Raw genomic sequence first — 18593 nt, 5'->3', positions numbered from 1 at the left:
CTGTTTACGCAAGTGTTTTAAAATGTAGATTACTGGAAGTGATGTGGTTAGGTCAGAGAATACACTTTTAATTTTAGCATTGCTTTTCAAATAAAATTCTAAATGAAGATATAAAAACTCGTGAATTATTGACAATTTTCGTTGTTATTTGTTTACTGCAAGATTATATATTACAGTGCCGTTCCTGCTTTTTGTTGATAACTAGATGACTTCTATGAAATTGAATTATATTTTAGAAATTTGCGGAAAACTGAAGATAGAAAAAGGAAACTAGAAGAGCTTCTTAATTCTGTTGGTCAAAAAGTATCAGAACTCAAAGAAAAGTAAGTTAAGTTTTGAAATATATTTTGAGTATTTAAAAACCTACTGCAATTGATACTTGTTTTAAAAAACCGTTATAAGTAATATATTAATTTTTTGATTTATCACTTTAAAATGGTGAATGATATAAAATCGTAGTGTATTCCTTTTTAAAAAGTTTAATAAAACAAAAATATTATAAGTTTCCATTTGTATAGCTATCACTGTGTATATTTCCGAGCAATGGAAAACTGAGCAGGAAGAAGTGAATGTACTGTGTTAATGCTGGGAGTGTTTCCTTTTGGTATTCCTACTTCTTTATTATTTTGACCTCAGCATTTTAGACTTCTGTATTGCTGATGATGCTACAGTACTACTTATTCCATAGTCTGGAACTGTGAATGGTACATTATCATGTTAAAAATGTTTTATCTTTTTAGTTTTGCTCTTTTTGGTATTAAAAATGTTCCTTCATGCAAATATGCTCAAATCTAAAATCTCTTTATAAAAGGAATTAATCTTAAAGCCCTCATGTACCTCTTTGTTCCTGTGATTGTTTTTAATATAGGACAAAAAAAATACTGGTATGGAACTTACAAATATGGAAACATTTTCATTTAAGAATTGTAAAGATTGGAAAACTGGAGAAAATGTCATTAAATATAGCATATGTTATCACTTGCTACTTTGTTTAAGTCATGTATTACATTTCCTTTTTTTCTTATGGAAGAAATACACATTATTGTACCAAGAAAAAGTTCCATTAGACTAAAATCTATTAATTTTTTTTTTCTATATATGGTCAGGAAGCAATCATCTCTATTTACATTTATATACATTTACTTAATATACATAAATTAAAGGTATAGTGAAAGCTATAGATTCAATGTTTTTAATATTCTTAAATTTTTTTATATTAGACATATAGATATGAAATCACATCATTTCCCTCCTGGTATTTAATTAAAGTAGTATAAGGAAAATGATATATTCTTTTCAATATTACATGCTCAGAATCAGTACTTACTCATACTGAAGTAATTATCAAATATTTATTGAGTAGTTAGCTTATAGTGCCAGTGTTTTAACTCCATTTATTAGCCTTTTGCACGTGTCAGATGTTGTCCTAGGCACTTTACGTATACATGTTTTTAGCATCTAGAACAATATTGAGAGGCGGATATTCTTCCATTATTTGCAATTAGAACGCTAAAGATTAGAAAGGTTTGCTTAAGTTGAACAAGTAGTAAATGAGTAAGCAAGCATTAGATCCTATATTTGTCTGGCTCGTTTAAGTTCCTTTTCTTAGTCACTGCATCATATTACTAGTATTTTGGGAGGATTATTATGAAAACCTTCTGAATAATATGATTGAGGACTTCTGGAGAATGTGACTGAGGAATTGGATTTTTAATTTTAATTAATTTAAATTTAGATAGCCACATGTGGTTGCCATATTGGACAAGTGACTCCTAGAGTCTTATGTCTCGGGGAGGGAAGAACAGGGCAGTTAGAGAGGCAATAAAGAATAGAGGGCCTGCAACTTAATAGCATACCTGTATATGAATTTTAGGTCCTCTGCTTACTATTGGCAAGACCTGTGCAATAATCTGTTTGGATCCAAGTCTCCATATTTATAAAATGAGAATTATAGCACTTGTTTTGAACTATTCCTAGAATCAGCACGATCCTATGTGTTCTCTTTTATGTATTTATTTATCTATGGCCGGGCTGGGTCTCTGTAGCTATCCGTGGGTATTCTCCAGTTGCAGCTAGCAAGGGCTGCTCTCTAGTTGTGATGTGGTTGCGGCTTGTGGGCTCTAGAGTGTGTGGACCTCAGCAGTTGTGGTGCACAGGTTGCCTCACAGCATGTGGGATCTTCCTGGACCAGGGATTGAACCTGTGTCTCCTGCATTGGCAGGCAGATTCTCAACCACTGGACCACCAGGGAAGCCCAGTCCTCGGCATTTTGAAGGCACTTACATATTTGTTGAAGGACTAAGTAATCATATGGAATCTGCTATTATATTTAGTAAAATAATAAATTTGTACAAGCATTTTTAAGGAAAATAATTTAAAAAGAAGTTTTAAACTTTGGCAGTTGGGCACATAGGGAGAGAATATATCTAATGGGATGAATATTTGATGTGAGTTGAAAAATTTTATTTGTAATTTTCATAGGTGTGTATTTGTGGGAGTTAGAATGAGGGGTGAGGTGGGTGTAAGGAAGAAGCTGGATAATGGAACAGCCCATTGACAGTCATGGCAGATGAAAGATAGTGCATTGTTTGAAAATATACAATTCTTCTGATGTTGACATCTAGTTTTACTGGACTAAATAAAATCAAATAAAACTGAAAAGACAAATTAGATCAATCTTATGACAGGAACTTTGAATGTCATATTGATGTTTATACATAATATAGTAGGATATCACAGCCCTGTGAGAATATTCCCCTTTAAATGTAAGCATTGGTATCGTGTCTATTATAATAATGATATTTTATATGCAAATATTGTCAATATTATAGTTAATTAAAATCTAGTATAAAAGTTCACTTTACTACCTAAGCATAATGTATTAAATCTATCTTAAATCTGATTGTCTTTAATTAAATTTTAATGTTTTCATAGATTTCAGAGCAGGACTTCAGAAGCTGCCAAACTTGAAGCTGAAGTAAGCAAAGCACAAGAAACAATTAAAGCTGCAGAAGTCTTAATTAATCAGCTCGATAGAGAACACAGGAGATGGAATGTGCAGGTTTGTCTGAGATCACACAGTGAAGTGAAAGTCGCTCAGTCCTGTTGCACTGTTTGCAACCCCATGGACTATACAGTCCATGGCCATAAAGAGGCATTGTTTAAGACAGGAAATCTATGATATATTTGTTAACAAAAATGAAAAGGAAAAATATCCATTAACTGTCAGCCGGCTTAGGATAAATGATCTAGATATTAATGGCCCAGTTGTGAATTAATCTTTAAGCACAGTATCTTTATATGAATGGATTTTAGACAAAGCAACCTATATCTCTTTTAGTTAGGGGAGATCAGTTCAGTTCAATTGAGTCTGTCAGCTGTGTCTAACTCTGCGACCCCATGGACTGCAGCACGCCAGGCCTCCCTGTCCATTACCAACTCCTGGAGCTTACTCAAACTCATGTCCATCAAGTCGGTGATGCCATCCAACCATCTCATCCTCTGTCGTCCCCTTCTCCCACCTTGAATCTTTCCCAGCATCAGAGTCTTTTCAAATGAGTCAGATCTTTGTATCAGGTGGCCAAAGTTAGAGTTTCAGCTTTAGCATCAGTCCTTCCAATGAATATTCAGGACTGATTTCCTTTAGGATGGACTGGTTGAATCTCCTTGCAGTCCAAGGGACTCTCGAGAGTCTTCTCCAACACCACAGTTCAAAGCATCAATTCTTCAGCACTCAGCTTTCTTTATAGTCCAACTCTCACATCCATACATGACTACTGGAAAAACCATAGCCTCAACTAGACGGACCTTTGTTGGCAAAATAATGTCTCTGCTTTTTAATTTGCTGTCTAGGTTGGTCATAGCTTTTCTTCCAAGGAGCATGTCTTTTAATTTCATGGCTGCAGTCACCATCTGCAGTGATTTTGGAGCCCCTCCAAATAAAGTCTGTCACTGTTTCTGTTGTTTCCCCATCTTTTTTGCCATGAAGTGATGGGACCAGATGCCATGATCTTAGTTTTCTGAATGTTGTGTTTTAAGCCAACTTTTTCATTCTTCACATTCATCAAGGGTAGGAATGAAAATGAGTAGATGGAAAATTTAGTACTCTTTAGAGCCTTTTTTGGATTTCCTTTACCAAGACAGTCCTCTTAGGATTTGACACTTTTGGGCATTTATTTGTTTTTGAAATCTTCTATTTCAACTTTGTTCATTTGTTTTGATTTTGCTTTTCTTTAACCAATTAGATTCCTTCCCTCACGGGGTGATCCTCATCTGCTCATCCAGTAATGTTGATTGCCTCTTAGTATTCTCCTTGTCAGATCCCTTCTCAGCAAATAGAGAGAAACTCTGGGGTTTCTCATATAGTCTTTAAAATATTAACCCATATGATGATATTTGACCAGATGTATATTTCTAGAATGCTGACTTTTAAATTCTTATTTCTAACTATACTTAGATATTGGCCTTCAACTGTCTCAGGAACTCAGACACCTCTGAATTTTTTTCTTTTCTCATATCAAATCTCTTTTCTTTTCCAGTGTCATAAGACATCCTTCTTCTATGTATCAAAATGAAAAATATGTGATTTTCTTAGACTCCTTTTATTAATTTGTATCCCTTTGCATATATTCCTCATATTTGTCTTCCATCCTTAATGCTCTTGTTTTGTTTTTTTTCACCTGAATTCTCCTTGTCTTTCTTCTCTCTGACCCTTAGACTAGTTGATACTTCGTCAGCTGAAATCTTTCGGAAACCTAGGCTCATTATACCACTCATTGCTCTGTTTAAACGCTTTCAGTGGCTCACTATTAACCACAGGTTAAAACTGAAGCAACTTTGCATGGCATGGGAAAATGTTAAAATCCCCCTTCTTCTAGCCAACTGTTTCTCTTTTTATTATTCCTTTATTGGTAATCTTTCTGTACAGGCTTACGCTTTAGGCACCCTATGCTTCTAAAAAAGTCTCCTTGCTTAATGTTTGTTCTTTGGCTTTGTTCATACTCTTTGTGTCTTAATCATATTTTAGAAAGTGATGGTATTTCACAATGTTTATTATAATCATCAGGAAATTTCAATGAAAGAATATATTCTTCTTTATAGATATGTTGGGATATCATACATTGTTTTAATATCACAGCAAGATCTAAGGTCTTGCTGGTATTTTTACATTTTGAAAATTGTATTCAAGATAGGTAATTACTTTAAACCAATGAATGATTTTTTTCCTAGAAATAAAGCTTGAATTTGTGAAGCTTTTGTTTTTTTCCCCTTGGGACAAATCCATCTCTCTCTCTCTCTCTCTCTCTCTCTCTCTTTTTCAGGTTGCAGAGATGACAGAGGAATTAGCTACTCTTCCTAAAAGAGCTCAACTAGCTGCTGCATTTATTACATATCTTTCTGCTGCTCCTGAGGGTCTGAGAAAAACCTGTTTGGAAGCATGGACCAAGTTCGCTGGTCTTGAAAGTTTGTATTTAGTTAATTCATAAATTTGAAGTTTTAGTATATGAAAAGCATATCTTTTGATTTTTGTTATTTTACTTTTTTAGGATTAGGAAAACTTTCTGTAAGTTAATGGATACCATAAGTGCTTAGATTTGCTAAATTCTATGAATGTTCTGAGAATCAATCTATTATGTTGACTCTTGTCCCCCTAAAACCACTTTTGAAACTGAGACCACTGAATTATTTTGATATTGTATGAATGCAGTTAAACATTTTATTAATTTTTACACTGATTTCATATGGTAAAATGTGATGTATGAATCCCAAAATTCTTTGTGAATTTTGTGTTTTTTAATAAATTATTATAGTTGTGAAACATTTATTTAATAGAAGAAAACTAATTCAGTTGTTTCATTTCTTTGCATCATTAATTTTTTTTTTTTTCTCTTTAACTTCTGGTACTAAATGCAGAAGGATGGATTGAATATTAAGAATAATCATTGGACTTTTGTTGGAGTATATTTTAAATAGTTTTATTCTCTTTTCTTCATCAATCACAAGATTATTATTAAGTATCATTGATATCTTTAATTTTTCAGAATTTGATCTGAGGAGATTTCTTTGTACTGAAAGTGAACAGTTAATTTGGAAAAGTGAGGGCCTACCATCAGATGACCTTTCCATAGAAAATGCTCTTGTTATCTTACAGGTAATTAATCTACTTAACTTTTCTCATTAGAAATGTTTCTTTTGAAGCTTGCTGCAGGAAGTACCTTCTTAAAATCCTTAGGCTTTCACAGTTAGTCTTTAGTTACCTAAAAGTAAAAATATTTTCCTAACAAAAACCCATTTAAGATTCAGTTAGCAACTCTACAATTTTAGTGTAATTTATTTATACCTTCATATAAAATTATAAATTAAAATGGTATTATTTTGATGGCCAAATATTATTAATTGAACTTCCTGATATGAATAGAAACATTTTAGGGATACTTGATTTATTTGGCTATATAGTTCTTCCATCTAAAGTATATTTTTTAAAAAATTTTATACTTTTATTTCATTTTGTTTTATAAACAAAGTTATGCAGAATGAAGATAGGTAAGTTTGGGTTATAAATTGAAGATGACCATGTGTGTATTTTGGAAAATTTTCCTTTTCCATAGTATGTGTTTCCCAGAAGTCATTATTTAGAATTGAAACTATTATGCCTTAATTAGCAGTGAATGTGAAAACTAAACTCAAAACCTTGTGTACAAGCAAATCAGTTCTTTGTATGAAGTTGAATTTTTACCATTAATTTAATTTACCTTTCTGATATAGAATTTGAACGATAACTTGTACCTCTTGAACATATGTTTCATTTTTTTCTGTTCGTTTTATCTGAATAGTTTATATTACTAGTATTTTCTTTTACCTCTACGACTCTTTTCTCTGTCCACACACCATTTCTTTATTCTAAATGCTTCTCCTTAGGGAGTGTAAGTTATATTATTATAAGATTCATATTGGGGTCCCTGTTTATTCCCATGTAATTTATTGTTTTATTCAACTATCAACTGACTCTACTTTGACTCATTACATTGGAGTTACTAGTATAAGAGTCACTGAACAAAGATTAAACAATTTTACCTTCTTTTAATTTGAATTGGCCTAAGCTTTACTTTTTAAACATTTTTATCATTTTTCACACTAGAATTACAAATCTGGAACTCTAAATGTGTATATACTCAGTACAGCCTAGTATTTTTTTTATCATGTTTGGTATTGTTTTCCTAAGGTTTCATAGTTGCTTCTTCATTTTCAGTATTCCAAGAAAGCAGTTGTTTGAAGATTTAAAAAGATTAGTTTAAGATTTTTCTTTCTTATTCCATAAGAAATCAGAGACCTTTAGAAAAAAATTTAGAAAAAAATTTATCACAATTGTTTTTGTTTTTCTAATAATAGTAAGTGAAATATTTACTTTTCTATTCTGAATTTGTCTTTCATGATGAATTTGGGAAATATTATCTTTGAAATTCATTTTCATAATAAGCTTAGTACACTTTGTGTTTAATATTGCCAGCTTTCTTATAGACACATACGCATTTATATGACAAAACAAAGGGCTTCCCTGGTAGCTCAGCTGGTAAAGAATCTGTCTGAAATGCAGGAGACCCTAGTTTGATTCCTGGGTCAGAAAGATCCTCTGGAGAAGGGATAGGCTACCCACTCCAGTATTCTTGGTCTTCCCTGGTGGCTCAGCTGGTAAAGAATCCACCTGCAATGCAGGAGACCTGGGTTCAGTCCCTAGGTTGGCTAGACACCTTGGAGGGGGGCATGGACAGAAGAGCCTGGTGGGCTACAGTCCATGGAGTCACAAAGAATCGGACACAACTGAGCAACTAAAACAGCATGACAAAACAAAACCATCTGGAAAATTTTGTTTATTAATTATTTTGTTGAAATGGGTTTACCATTCTGTTCAACATTCTGTCTGAGTTCTAAAATAAACTGTTGTAGTTGAGGGTGTGGTTGGATAGCACAATTCTATAACATCTACTCATTAACATTACCACGTGATTTGAAATTAGATGTCTATATGTTTACAATATGTGGTTCTGGGATTATTTTCTGAGAAAAAATGACAAGGTGTGATGAATTAAGTACCATTTAACTATAATAAAGCTTTTCAGAGATTCTTTCTCTTAGTGCAGTCTTTCCCAGTTTCAAGGCCTATAGCCACTCCGTCATTTATAAGCTAACTACTTATTTGTGCCTTGTATATTCAAAATTATTCCTTTATATTATCACAAAGGGTGCTTTGGAGTTCTCATATTTGTGTTCAGTTAACTATTGAAGTATATGTGTTGTTTGGGTGAGGAAATAAGTCAAATAATTATCTACCACTGGCCTTGTAACAAAAGCCATTAGTTCTGTTACATAAGCAGAAAGCTTCTATGACTGTGTCCTTGAGGAGGGGGAAGAATTTGGCCATAGTGACCGTATGTCTTGGATTGCTTGGACTATGATTTATACTTGTTGCTGCTGCTGCTAAGTCGCTTCAGTTGTGTCCAACTCTGTGCAACCCCATAGATGGCAGCCCACCAGGCTCCCCCAACCCTGGGATTCTCCAGGCAAGAATACTGGAGTGGGTTGCCATTTCCTTAAATGCATGAAAGTGAAAAGTGAAAGTGAAGTTGCTCAATCGTGTCCGACTCTTAGCGACCCCATGGACTGCAGCCTACCAGGCTCCTCGGTCCACGGGATCCTCCAGGCAAGAGTATTGCAGTGGGGTGCCATTGCCTTCTCCGTTACATCTGTTATCCTGATGTAATTATTAAAAAATTTGTTTTGGGTGATTTTATGATCTTGCTACTTTTGTGAAACTCAGGGGATAAATGGAGAGTATGAGACCCAGGTGGCACAGTGGTAAAGAATCCGCCTGCCAGTTCAGATGTAGGAGATGCAGGTTCAATCCCTGGGTTGGGAAGATCCCCTGGAGAAGGAAATAGCAACCCACTCCAGTGTTCTTGCCTAGAGAATCCCATGGACAGAGGAGCCTGGTGGGCTACAGTCTATGGGGTTGCAAAGAGTTGGACATGCCTGAGCGATGGAGCATGCATGCACATGTCTATTAGACACTATGGAGAGGTGTGAGTAAAGAGCATCCAGAAAGAAGATGGAAAATATGATTCATTTAAATTTCACAGTTTCTAAGTTTTTCTTGGTTTAAACTTCACAGTATTGTAAATTTTTCTTGTAAAGACATGTACTAGCTATTTGTGTTTTATTGTTTATGGACAGTTCAGTGTCAAATTAGTTTTCTTTAAACCACTCACACGTATCTGAAAATGTTTTTCCCTCCTGCCATTTATTGTGTGTTGAGGCAATGCAAGCTAATTTGGTATTAGTCTAAAGAATATAGACTTGTGAAGGTAAATTGCATTGAGACAAATCTTTGTCATTAAATCCCCAATACGTAATAATAATGAACACTTTTGTATACTTACTATGTTGTTTGTGCATGCTCAGTTGATCAGTTGTTTCCATCTCGTTGCCACTCTGTAAACTATAGCCTGCCAGGCTTCTCTGTTCATGGGATTTTCCAGGCAAGAATACTGCAGTGAGTTGCTATTTCCTTCTTCAAGAGATATTCCAAATCCAGGGATCCAACTGGCATCTCCTCTGCTTCCTGCATTGGCAGGGGGGTTCTTTATCTTTGAGCCACCTGGGAAGTCCATTTTGTTCATATATTATTATTTAAAAATTAATAGAAGTAAAGCACTTAAATACTTAACTCATTTAATTTTCAAATCAACCCTATTTAGTCAGTCAGTCATTTCAGTCGCTCAGTCGCATCTTGACTCTTTGCGATCCTATGTACTGCAGCACACCAGGCCTCCCTGTCATCAACAACTCCCAGAGTTTACTCTAACTCATGTCATTGAGTTGGTGATGCCATCCAACCATCTCATCCTCTGTCATCCCCTTCTCCTCCCACTTTCAGTTTTTCCCAGCATCAGGGTCTTTTTCCGTGATACAGTTCTTTACATCAGGTGGCTAAAGTATTGGAGTTTCAGCTTCAGCATCAGTCCTTCCAGTGAATATTCAGGACTGACTTCCTTGATGGACTGGTTGGATCTCCTGCAGTCCAAGGGACTCTGAGGAGTCTTCTCCAATACCACAGTTCAAAAGCATCAATTCTTTGGTGCTCAGCTTTCTTTATAGTCCAAATATCACATCCATACATGACTACTGGAAAAACCATAGCTTTGACTAGATGAACCTTTGTTGGCAAAGTAATGTCTCTGCTTTTTAATATGCTATCTATGTTGGCCATAACTTTTCTTCCAAGGAGCAAGTGTCTTTTAATTTCATGACTGCAGTGACCATCTACAGTAATTTTGGAGTCCCCAAAAGTAAAGTCTGTCACTGTTTCCACTATTTCCCCATCTATTTTCAGTGAAGTGATGGGACCAGATGCCTGACCTTAGTTTTCAGAATGTTGAGTTTTAAGACAACTTTTTCACTCTCCTCTTTCACTTTCTCTTTCTGCCATAAGGGTGGTGTTATCTGCATGTCTGAGGTTATTGCTGTTTCTCCAGGCAGTCTTGATTCTAGCTTGTGCATTTCTCATGATGTACTCTGCATATAAGTTAAATAAGTAGGGTGACAATATACATCCTTGACATACTCCTTTCCCTATTTGCAACCAGTTGTTTGTTCCATGACCAGTTGTAACTGTTGCTTCTTGACCTGCATACAGATTTCTCAGGAGGCAGGTCAGGTGTTCTGGTATTCCCTCTCTTTAAGAATTTTCCACAGTTTTTTGTGATCCACACAGTCAAAGGCTTTGGCATAGTCAATAAAGCAGAAGTGGGTGTTTTTCTGGAACTCTCTTGTTTTTTTGATAATTCAGCAGATGTTGGCAATTTGATCTCTGGTTCCTCTGCCTTTTCTGAATCCAGCTTGAACATCTGGAAGTTCACAGTTCACGTACTGTTGAAGCCTGGCTTGTAGAATTTTGAGGATTACTTTGCTAGTGTGTGAGATGAGTGCAGTTGTGCGGTACTTTGAACATTCTTTGGCATTGCCTTTCTTTGGGATTAGAATGAAAACTGACCTTTTCCAGTCCTGTGGCCACTGCTGAGTTTTTCAAATTTGCCGGTATATTGAATGCAGCATCATCTTTCAGGATTTGAAATAGCTCAACTGGAATTCCATCACCTCCACTAGCTTTGTTCATAGTGATGCTTCCTAAGGCCCACTTGACTTCACATTCCATGATGTCTAGTTCTGGGTGAATGATCACACAATCGTGATTATCTGGGTCGTGAATATCTTTTCTGTACAGTTGCTCCATGTATTCTTGCCACCTCTTCTTAATATCTTCTGTTTCTGTTAGGTCCATACCATTTCTGCCCTTTAGGTACACATATTATCCTTTTGTAGATAAGGAAGTTGAGATGCAGAAGGGTTAAGTTTCTTGTTGAAGGTCACAGAGCTGTCTAAAGGTAAAGCCAAGATTCAAACATTGCCACCTAGCCAGTCTATGCTGTAAGACTGCCTTTGAGAGATATGTGTTTATGGTTCTGTATATGTTTTAACTTTTTTATTTTGTGTTATTTCCATTAATGTAATTCTCCTTATGTTATCAAAAGATGACTTTTAGTTGTATTAACAAAATATGTCTACCCTTACCCACTTGTGGTTATTAAAAATAAAAATAAAGTTGTAGTTTTATAATTGTTTTAAACAGTAGTTTCTTTCTTATTGGATGAAAGTCAGAAGGGACAAACTTTCAAGTATGAAATAAATAAGCACTAGGGACATTATGTACAACATGATAAATATTATTACCGCTGCTCTATGTTATATATGAAAGTTGCTTAGAGATGAAGTCCTAAGAGTTCTCATTGCAAGAAAAAAAAAAAAAACTATTTCTTGAATTTTGCACCTGTATGATATTATGGATATTCACTAAATTTACTATGACAATCATTTCATGATACATGTAAGTGAAATCACTGTTTTGTACATCTTAACTTACACATGATTGTCGATTATATATCAGTAAAAGTGGAAGAAAAAAATCGCTTTCAAAAATGTCCCCTAACCAATCTTTTTTTTTCCCCCCAAGGAGAGAAGAATTACAATTGATATCATGTTTGACTCTAACATTTGACCTCTGTTCTGAGCCCCTGATCTGTAGTTCTAATTTCCTATTAGATATTATTTTCTGGAGCTTTGTATGCAGTTCAAACTTTGTCTTTAATCATTAAAAAAAATTTTTTTTAAGTTTATAATCAGTGGACATTTTCTTTTTAAAAAGTAATTTATGCTTTAAAGTAACTGAGATGTTCAAATGGTTTAAACTAGCTTCCGGATTCAAATGATATTACCTGGACATCTCTCTCTCTCTTTCTTCCATCTTAAGAGATGGATTTATTCTTCGATATTCTTAGATGGATTTATTCTTCGATAGGTTCTGCCATGTGTTATTGATAGACATTGGTGACTCGTGAGTTTTACCATTATCACAGTTTCTGTTCTCGGACTAAAGATATCGCTTCTCATCCTTTCCATTATTTATGTCAGTCCTCAACAAAAGTTTCTTATTGGTTAGTTTGGGTCACTTGCTCACCCCTTGTATGCAGTTCTGGAGGACTGATAATCCTATGAGAAATGCATGATTGGGGCATGCATGTTAGGCAAAGGTAGCTGTGTTCTCTAGTAATTGTTTCTCTTCCTCTCTGACTTAGTATAACCTGCTTCTCTTCTGTTTCCTAATGCTGGAGATGTCACTGTTTTGGTCTAGTAATGCGGACTGCAACTCATTCTTAGCTATGTCTCTTTAATTGTTCACTCAGTTAATTATTCAGCCAGTCTTCTCAAATCTATTTCTCAAATGTGTCCTGAATTCATTCTGTTCCAACCACGCCTGCTGCCAGTGGCTTCACTGAGGCCTACGTCATGTTGTGGTAAATACATCATAATAGCAGCTGGTCACTTGCCACCAGTATCAGTTCCTTTATTGTTTTTGGACTGATTCTCCTAAAATGTGAATCTGATCATAACAATTCCTTAAATAATATATTTCAATGACTGCTCATTACCTGAAAAGAAAAATTTCATTATCCTTAAACATGGCATGAAAGCTTCTTTATGATCAGAAAGACCTGTGATTACTCCTACCATTTTATATGCATCATCTTTGCCTAAACTTTTTTTTGGCCATCACTATTTATATTGATAATTTATTGCAAAGAGCCAAAAGAATCAATGTATAAAATTTCAAAAACAACAAAACTGCCTATACTTTTACTCCAACTATACTAAGTCACTGGTGGTTTTCCAAATACTCCCAGGCTTTTCACTCTTCTATCAATCATGCTGTTGTCTGGACCAAATTTGCTTTTTATTTTTTAACTTCTTTCCCTGGCAAAGTCCTGTCTTTTTAAATCTAGTTAGACTTGAATTGCTTCCCAGCAGCTTCCCCTAACTCCACTTATGATCCACTTATAATTTTGAGTTATCTTTGATTTAAAAAAAGTTTTCATTTTTTGCTTCTTTATTGGATGGTGGCCAGTAAGGGTGAGGGAATGTATTTTATTAGTTTTTGTATCCCTTGCATTGTATGGTAGATGAATGAATAGCATGAATGAATGAAAGCTCAACATTTTTGGATCTATAATTTGTTAAATGTAGAATTTGACCACATTTAATCATGGAACACTCACCTAAAGTATACCTTAGAGGTCTTCTCTGTGTCTCTGGAGAAGTATAAATAAGATGAACACAAACTTGTAAGTATTCTTTGAAATCCTTAGGCATATTTTCTGTGCTAAATACATGATTTTTTGAAACATTATCTTATTCTCTTTTTAACTGCTTCAGATCATTGGCTTGAAATCATGGGTAAGAACTTGTTAAAATTTAAACTAATTGTTTTTGTAGTTAAGCAAAATCTGGTTTACTTGTGGAATGTTGGCTATTGAATGCTGGCATAAAATAAGATCTAAAACCTAGGGTGTAATACTTTGATAATACTTAAGAGGTTAGCTGGCCATGTTATTTTGCTTGCAATAGCACATATATGTGGTGGAGCAGTAAGGGAAGCCTCCAGAAGTAGATGCTGGGTGAAGATCATACAGTGGGGTAACACTGGGGGATTCGTGGGGTTAGTGGTCTCCTCTGGATACAGGTAGAAAGAGGCTGCAATATTTAGAGAGAATTTTAAAACAGTAATAAAGCTGTTTTAGAGTCAGTCAGCTCTTTATTATAACCGTGTGTTGGCAGTTTTCAACATCCTTGCAGATAAATGCTGTTGATCCCCAGGACATGTTATCCCACCATCCCCCTCCTCTTGAGATGCCAGTAAGGTAACATCCGTATCCTCGTTAGATCTACCCCAGTTCTAAGTCTTCACTTCACTGTTGCCCTCACGTGTTATCTTATCCTTATATCCTGTAACTGCATGTTTTTCAAATAAATGTGAAAATTTAAGAAAAATTGGGTCAGTTATTTAAATCTGATTTGCTAGGTAACAATGACTATTAGATGGTTTAAAATTTATCATATATTTATGATATATGGTCAACTTAAATATATGTAAATATACATAAATATATAATTAGCTTTATATAGGTACGTATATTATGTAAAGATATATAAATATATAATTGGCTTCCTTTCATTTTCTGAATGGCATGTGTATGTAGTTTTCTAATTTTATGTTTGTTTCAGAGTTTAATTAGTGCAAGGTGTGAAGTAATGAATTTAGTTCAGAGTTCGTTAGATCTTAACCAATCATCTGATGTAATTTTCTCTTCTAGGATAATCCTTTTTTAATAGTAATTATGTACACTACTTCAGAAAAATTAGTCTTAAAATATAAATAATTATATCACTGATTATTTCAGCAATACTTTTGTGATTAGCTCTTACTTCGTTTATTCAACCAAAGAATATCTAAAGTTTAGGGGACGAGTTGTATATTTTAAAACCAAAAAGAGAAGTGCAAATGGCATCTACTTAGGACTAGAATGCTTGCTTACTGTGTTGTTAATGTACATTTTCTGTGTTATTGAGTAGTAAATAAGACTATGTTCTAACTTTACTGTGGTTAAATTTAATAACCTAATATTAATTTCTGGTAAAATTTATTAATTTAGCCTCCAGTGGAGCTAAAAACTACCTTCATTTCCTCATTATAGTTGTATATTCGTGTTCTTCAAAACCTGAGAGAAAAACTCACTCATTAATTGTTTAATAATTTTTAGGCAATTATTTTCATTTAATGAAAGCTTATAATTTTTTTCTTTAAATTAGAGTCGAGTATGCCCATTTCTTATCGACCCTTCTTCCCAAGCTACAGAATGGTTAAAGACACATTTGAAAGACTCACGCTTGGAAGTTATTAACCAGCAGGTATGTATTACTTATAATTTAGATACCAAGTAGTAATGGAGTAACGATATCTTATGGTAACAAGAACTCTGGGTCTGTAATCAGAAAACATAGGTTCAAACCGAGTTCTTATAAGTTAACCTGGCATGGGTCCTGGGGAAAGAAATGTAGCTTTCTTAGCTTTAGTTTTATAATTTGTAAAAAGGAATAAGAATCTTGTTTGATTCCTTCTATATGCAAAGTATTGATCTAAGCCCCAGCAATTTATGTTAGTAGTCACAGTTCATGCCCTTATGGAGATAATAATTTGTTTAGTTCCACTAAACAAATAAGCATTTATACTAAATTATGATTAAAGTTAAGTGCTATAGAAGGATGCTATAGAAGTAAGTTACTTAGGGATAGGAAAATCCCCTGGACTTTCAAATTTCCTCTTCATGTAACTCAGCAATGATCGTCTGTGTTGTGTCTCAAGATTTGACAATTGGTCAATAAAGTGTAATAGTGTTTTGTGTAGTGACTTCTCACTGTCATGTTTATCTTGCCAGAGAAATTATTTTTCATGTTTTTTGAGAAAATCTTAATGCATGATTAATTTTTTAATCAATTTTTGAATTTAATCAAGTTTTTAATCATTTTAATTCAGATGCTTGAAATATTACCTCTTTAAAATGTTCTTCACTTATGAAATTGGGATATCTAACTCATTTGTGTTTAAGAATAATTGTAATATGTAACTATTTATATAATATATAAAATATTTAATGTCACTTATGGGGGTTGTAGTGAAAGTGAAGTCGCTCGGTCGTGTCCGACTCTTTGCGACCCCTGGACTGTAGCCCACCAAGCTCCTCTGTCCATGGGATTCTCCAGGCAAGAGTACTGGAGTGGGTTACCATTTCCTTCTCCAGGGGATCTTCCCAACCCAGGGATCGAACCGTATTGCAGGCAGATGCTTTAACCTCTGAGAGTAGGATATTTAGATAATGATTATTATAATAAATCCAAATATTTAACTTTTTTAAACAAAGTTGGAGAATTGGAGTGGTATTTAAAGTGACTTTTTGCCTACTCAGAAAGACTAAAAATTCTTGCCTTGGTTATAAAATTTTGTCTAAACGTTTCTTTTCAAAATAATTAGAACTATCACAGCAAGATAAGTTTACTAGAATTCATCAGCTTGTCTTTGTTACTCCATTCAATGTTTGATATTTAATATAAATAGTTTTTATTAATAGCTAGATGAGTAAATTATTGCATATAGAATTTGAAAATTTTTTTCTGCATCAATTTGAAATTCTAGAAAATTTTAAAGGCTGTTTTTATTATTACTTTAAAATTCTTATTTTTCTAATATATATATTTAAATTATTTATGAATTTATTTGATAATTTATCCAGTAAACTTGGTTCATCATCAAATACTTATAAGTTGATGAAGACAATTATGAATAATTTGTTATTAACATATTGATTTTCAAATGTTTGTATTATTCCTGTTAATATTTTCAATATATATATGCCCTTTATAAATCTAAGGTAATAAAGGAATTCATATGTATTCTTATTTATTCTCTTAGGATAGTAACTTTATCATAGCTCTTGAGTTGGCAGTACGTTTTGGGAAAACCCTTATTATACAAGAAATGGATGGTGTAGAACCTGTACTTTATCCACTATTGAGACGAGATCTGGTTGCTCAAGGTAAATGAATATTTGACAGTTTCCAAAGAGTAACTATTTTTTAAATATAAAATATTCAACTTTACAACTACCTTTGACTTTTTTTTGTCTTTCCACTGAATCTGAGGATATGAAAACTTTTTGGAGGTGGATGATAGTAATGTCAGAATCTAATAATAATAGCAGTTAAAAAACTTTTAATTAAAGTGTATTTATACAAGAAGGGCCACATCAGGGTCTCCCACACCATTCCCAGGTACAGTGTCTTACGAGGAAGGCTCAAGGGACTCAGCACATGGGTGTACTCATGGCTTATGTTAATTGCAGGAAAGGCTACAAAGCAAAGTCAGCAAAGAGAAAAGGCACGTAGGGTGAAGTCAGGAGTCAGGAAACCAGGTGCAAATTCCGAGTCTTCTTTCATTGGAGTCACTCAGGCTCTGTTTAAATGCCCCAGGACAAGTTGTGATAACACATGTGTAAGTTGTCTACACACCAAGGAAGACTCAGTGTCCAGAGATTTCAAGGGGGCTGATTATGTAAGCATAGTCTGCCCAGCAGGGAGCAAAATTCCAGACTTCCCAAAGGAAAGCAGGTGTTCAGCATACACCATTTTGTTTGTACAACAGTTTAAGCACAGTGAGCTACTCTTTCCTGTTCTGGTAAACGTACGAACCTTAACAAAATCCCCAATTCCCAGACAGTGGTTAAGGGCCTTGCAAGCTGGTCACCCTGAGAATACTGGTCTTAGAATGTTACATCACCTCTTTGTGCAGGTACCTAACCCAGACTTTGATATTAGGAAATAATGCCCTTAAACTTTGCATGTTGTGCAAAGTGTATATGTGGACATACATAGACGTGTACTTATTTATAAATACATAGTTACTTGCACGACACACTTTGCTAGCACCACAGAGTTTAGAAAATTGGAGTTATTGGGGGCAAAGTGATGAAATAGCAAAGCCTGCACTATCTATTGATCGCCTTTTATCCCACTAATAGTTATGCTTGGCCAAGCAGTGGTTGATAAATTATGGAAAGAACTCTAGGAGTGGGACGGTTTCTGATGTAACCTGGAGTTACCTCCCAGAGTTCAGTCTCTGGTCTCAGTCTGTTCTTTACTAGAGCTAATTCAGATCTGTTGAACCACCTCTTGCTATATTATCTTAAAGGAAGTGGAAAGGAATCTTTTGATCATCTGAATTTGACTCTCTTTATAGTCTATATGTTGTCCCGTGGGGTCATTAAATTTGTCTTAATGAGCTCTGACTGGTGTTAGGTCTTAATTGTATCTGCTTCACTGTCTGAGAATGGAGTTTGACAAGGTCCCCTAAAATTGAATGTGCTGAGAAATGATAATATTCTATGTCATGATTGGTTCACGTGATGAACCACTATTCCAGATAGTTGTTCAGGGCTGATTGGGTGAATTTGTTAATTTCTATTCATTTCATTGAGAAAAAGGCAGTTAAAAGTCTTGACCCTACCTTACTTTTTCCACCTTCAGTCCGGAGTTGGATGTGTTCATGTGACTTGAGTTGAAGTCTGTTATCCCCTTTGATTATACTTCACATTGTC

The 18593-nt window shown here is 34.5% G+C and overlaps 1 protein-coding gene across 1 annotated transcript in view; it reads left to right on the top strand.

Annotated features, from left to right (window-relative positions):
- The window catches only part of DYNC2H1 (dynein cytoplasmic 2 heavy chain 1), a 388661-nt gene that overhangs the window by 159757 nt on the left and 210311 nt on the right, over nucleotides 1–18593 (top strand). The window contains exons 60-65 of the mRNA XM_068988126.1: nucleotides 237–323; nucleotides 2935–3061; nucleotides 5322–5463; nucleotides 6042–6151; nucleotides 15256–15354; nucleotides 16913–17036. Coding sequence (XP_068844227.1) covers nucleotides 237–323; nucleotides 2935–3061; nucleotides 5322–5463; nucleotides 6042–6151; nucleotides 15256–15354; nucleotides 16913–17036 — 689 coding nt within the window. The remainder of the gene's footprint in view (nucleotides 1–236; nucleotides 324–2934; nucleotides 3062–5321; nucleotides 5464–6041; nucleotides 6152–15255; nucleotides 15355–16912; nucleotides 17037–18593) is intronic.

Source organism: Capricornis sumatraensis, chromosome 16 (assembly GCF_032405125.1).
Source record: "Capricornis sumatraensis isolate serow.1 chromosome 16, serow.2, whole genome shotgun sequence".
Taxonomy (NCBI): domain Eukaryota; kingdom Metazoa; phylum Chordata; class Mammalia; order Artiodactyla; family Bovidae; genus Capricornis; species Capricornis sumatraensis.
This window is presented reverse-complemented; position numbering and strand designations above follow the sequence as displayed.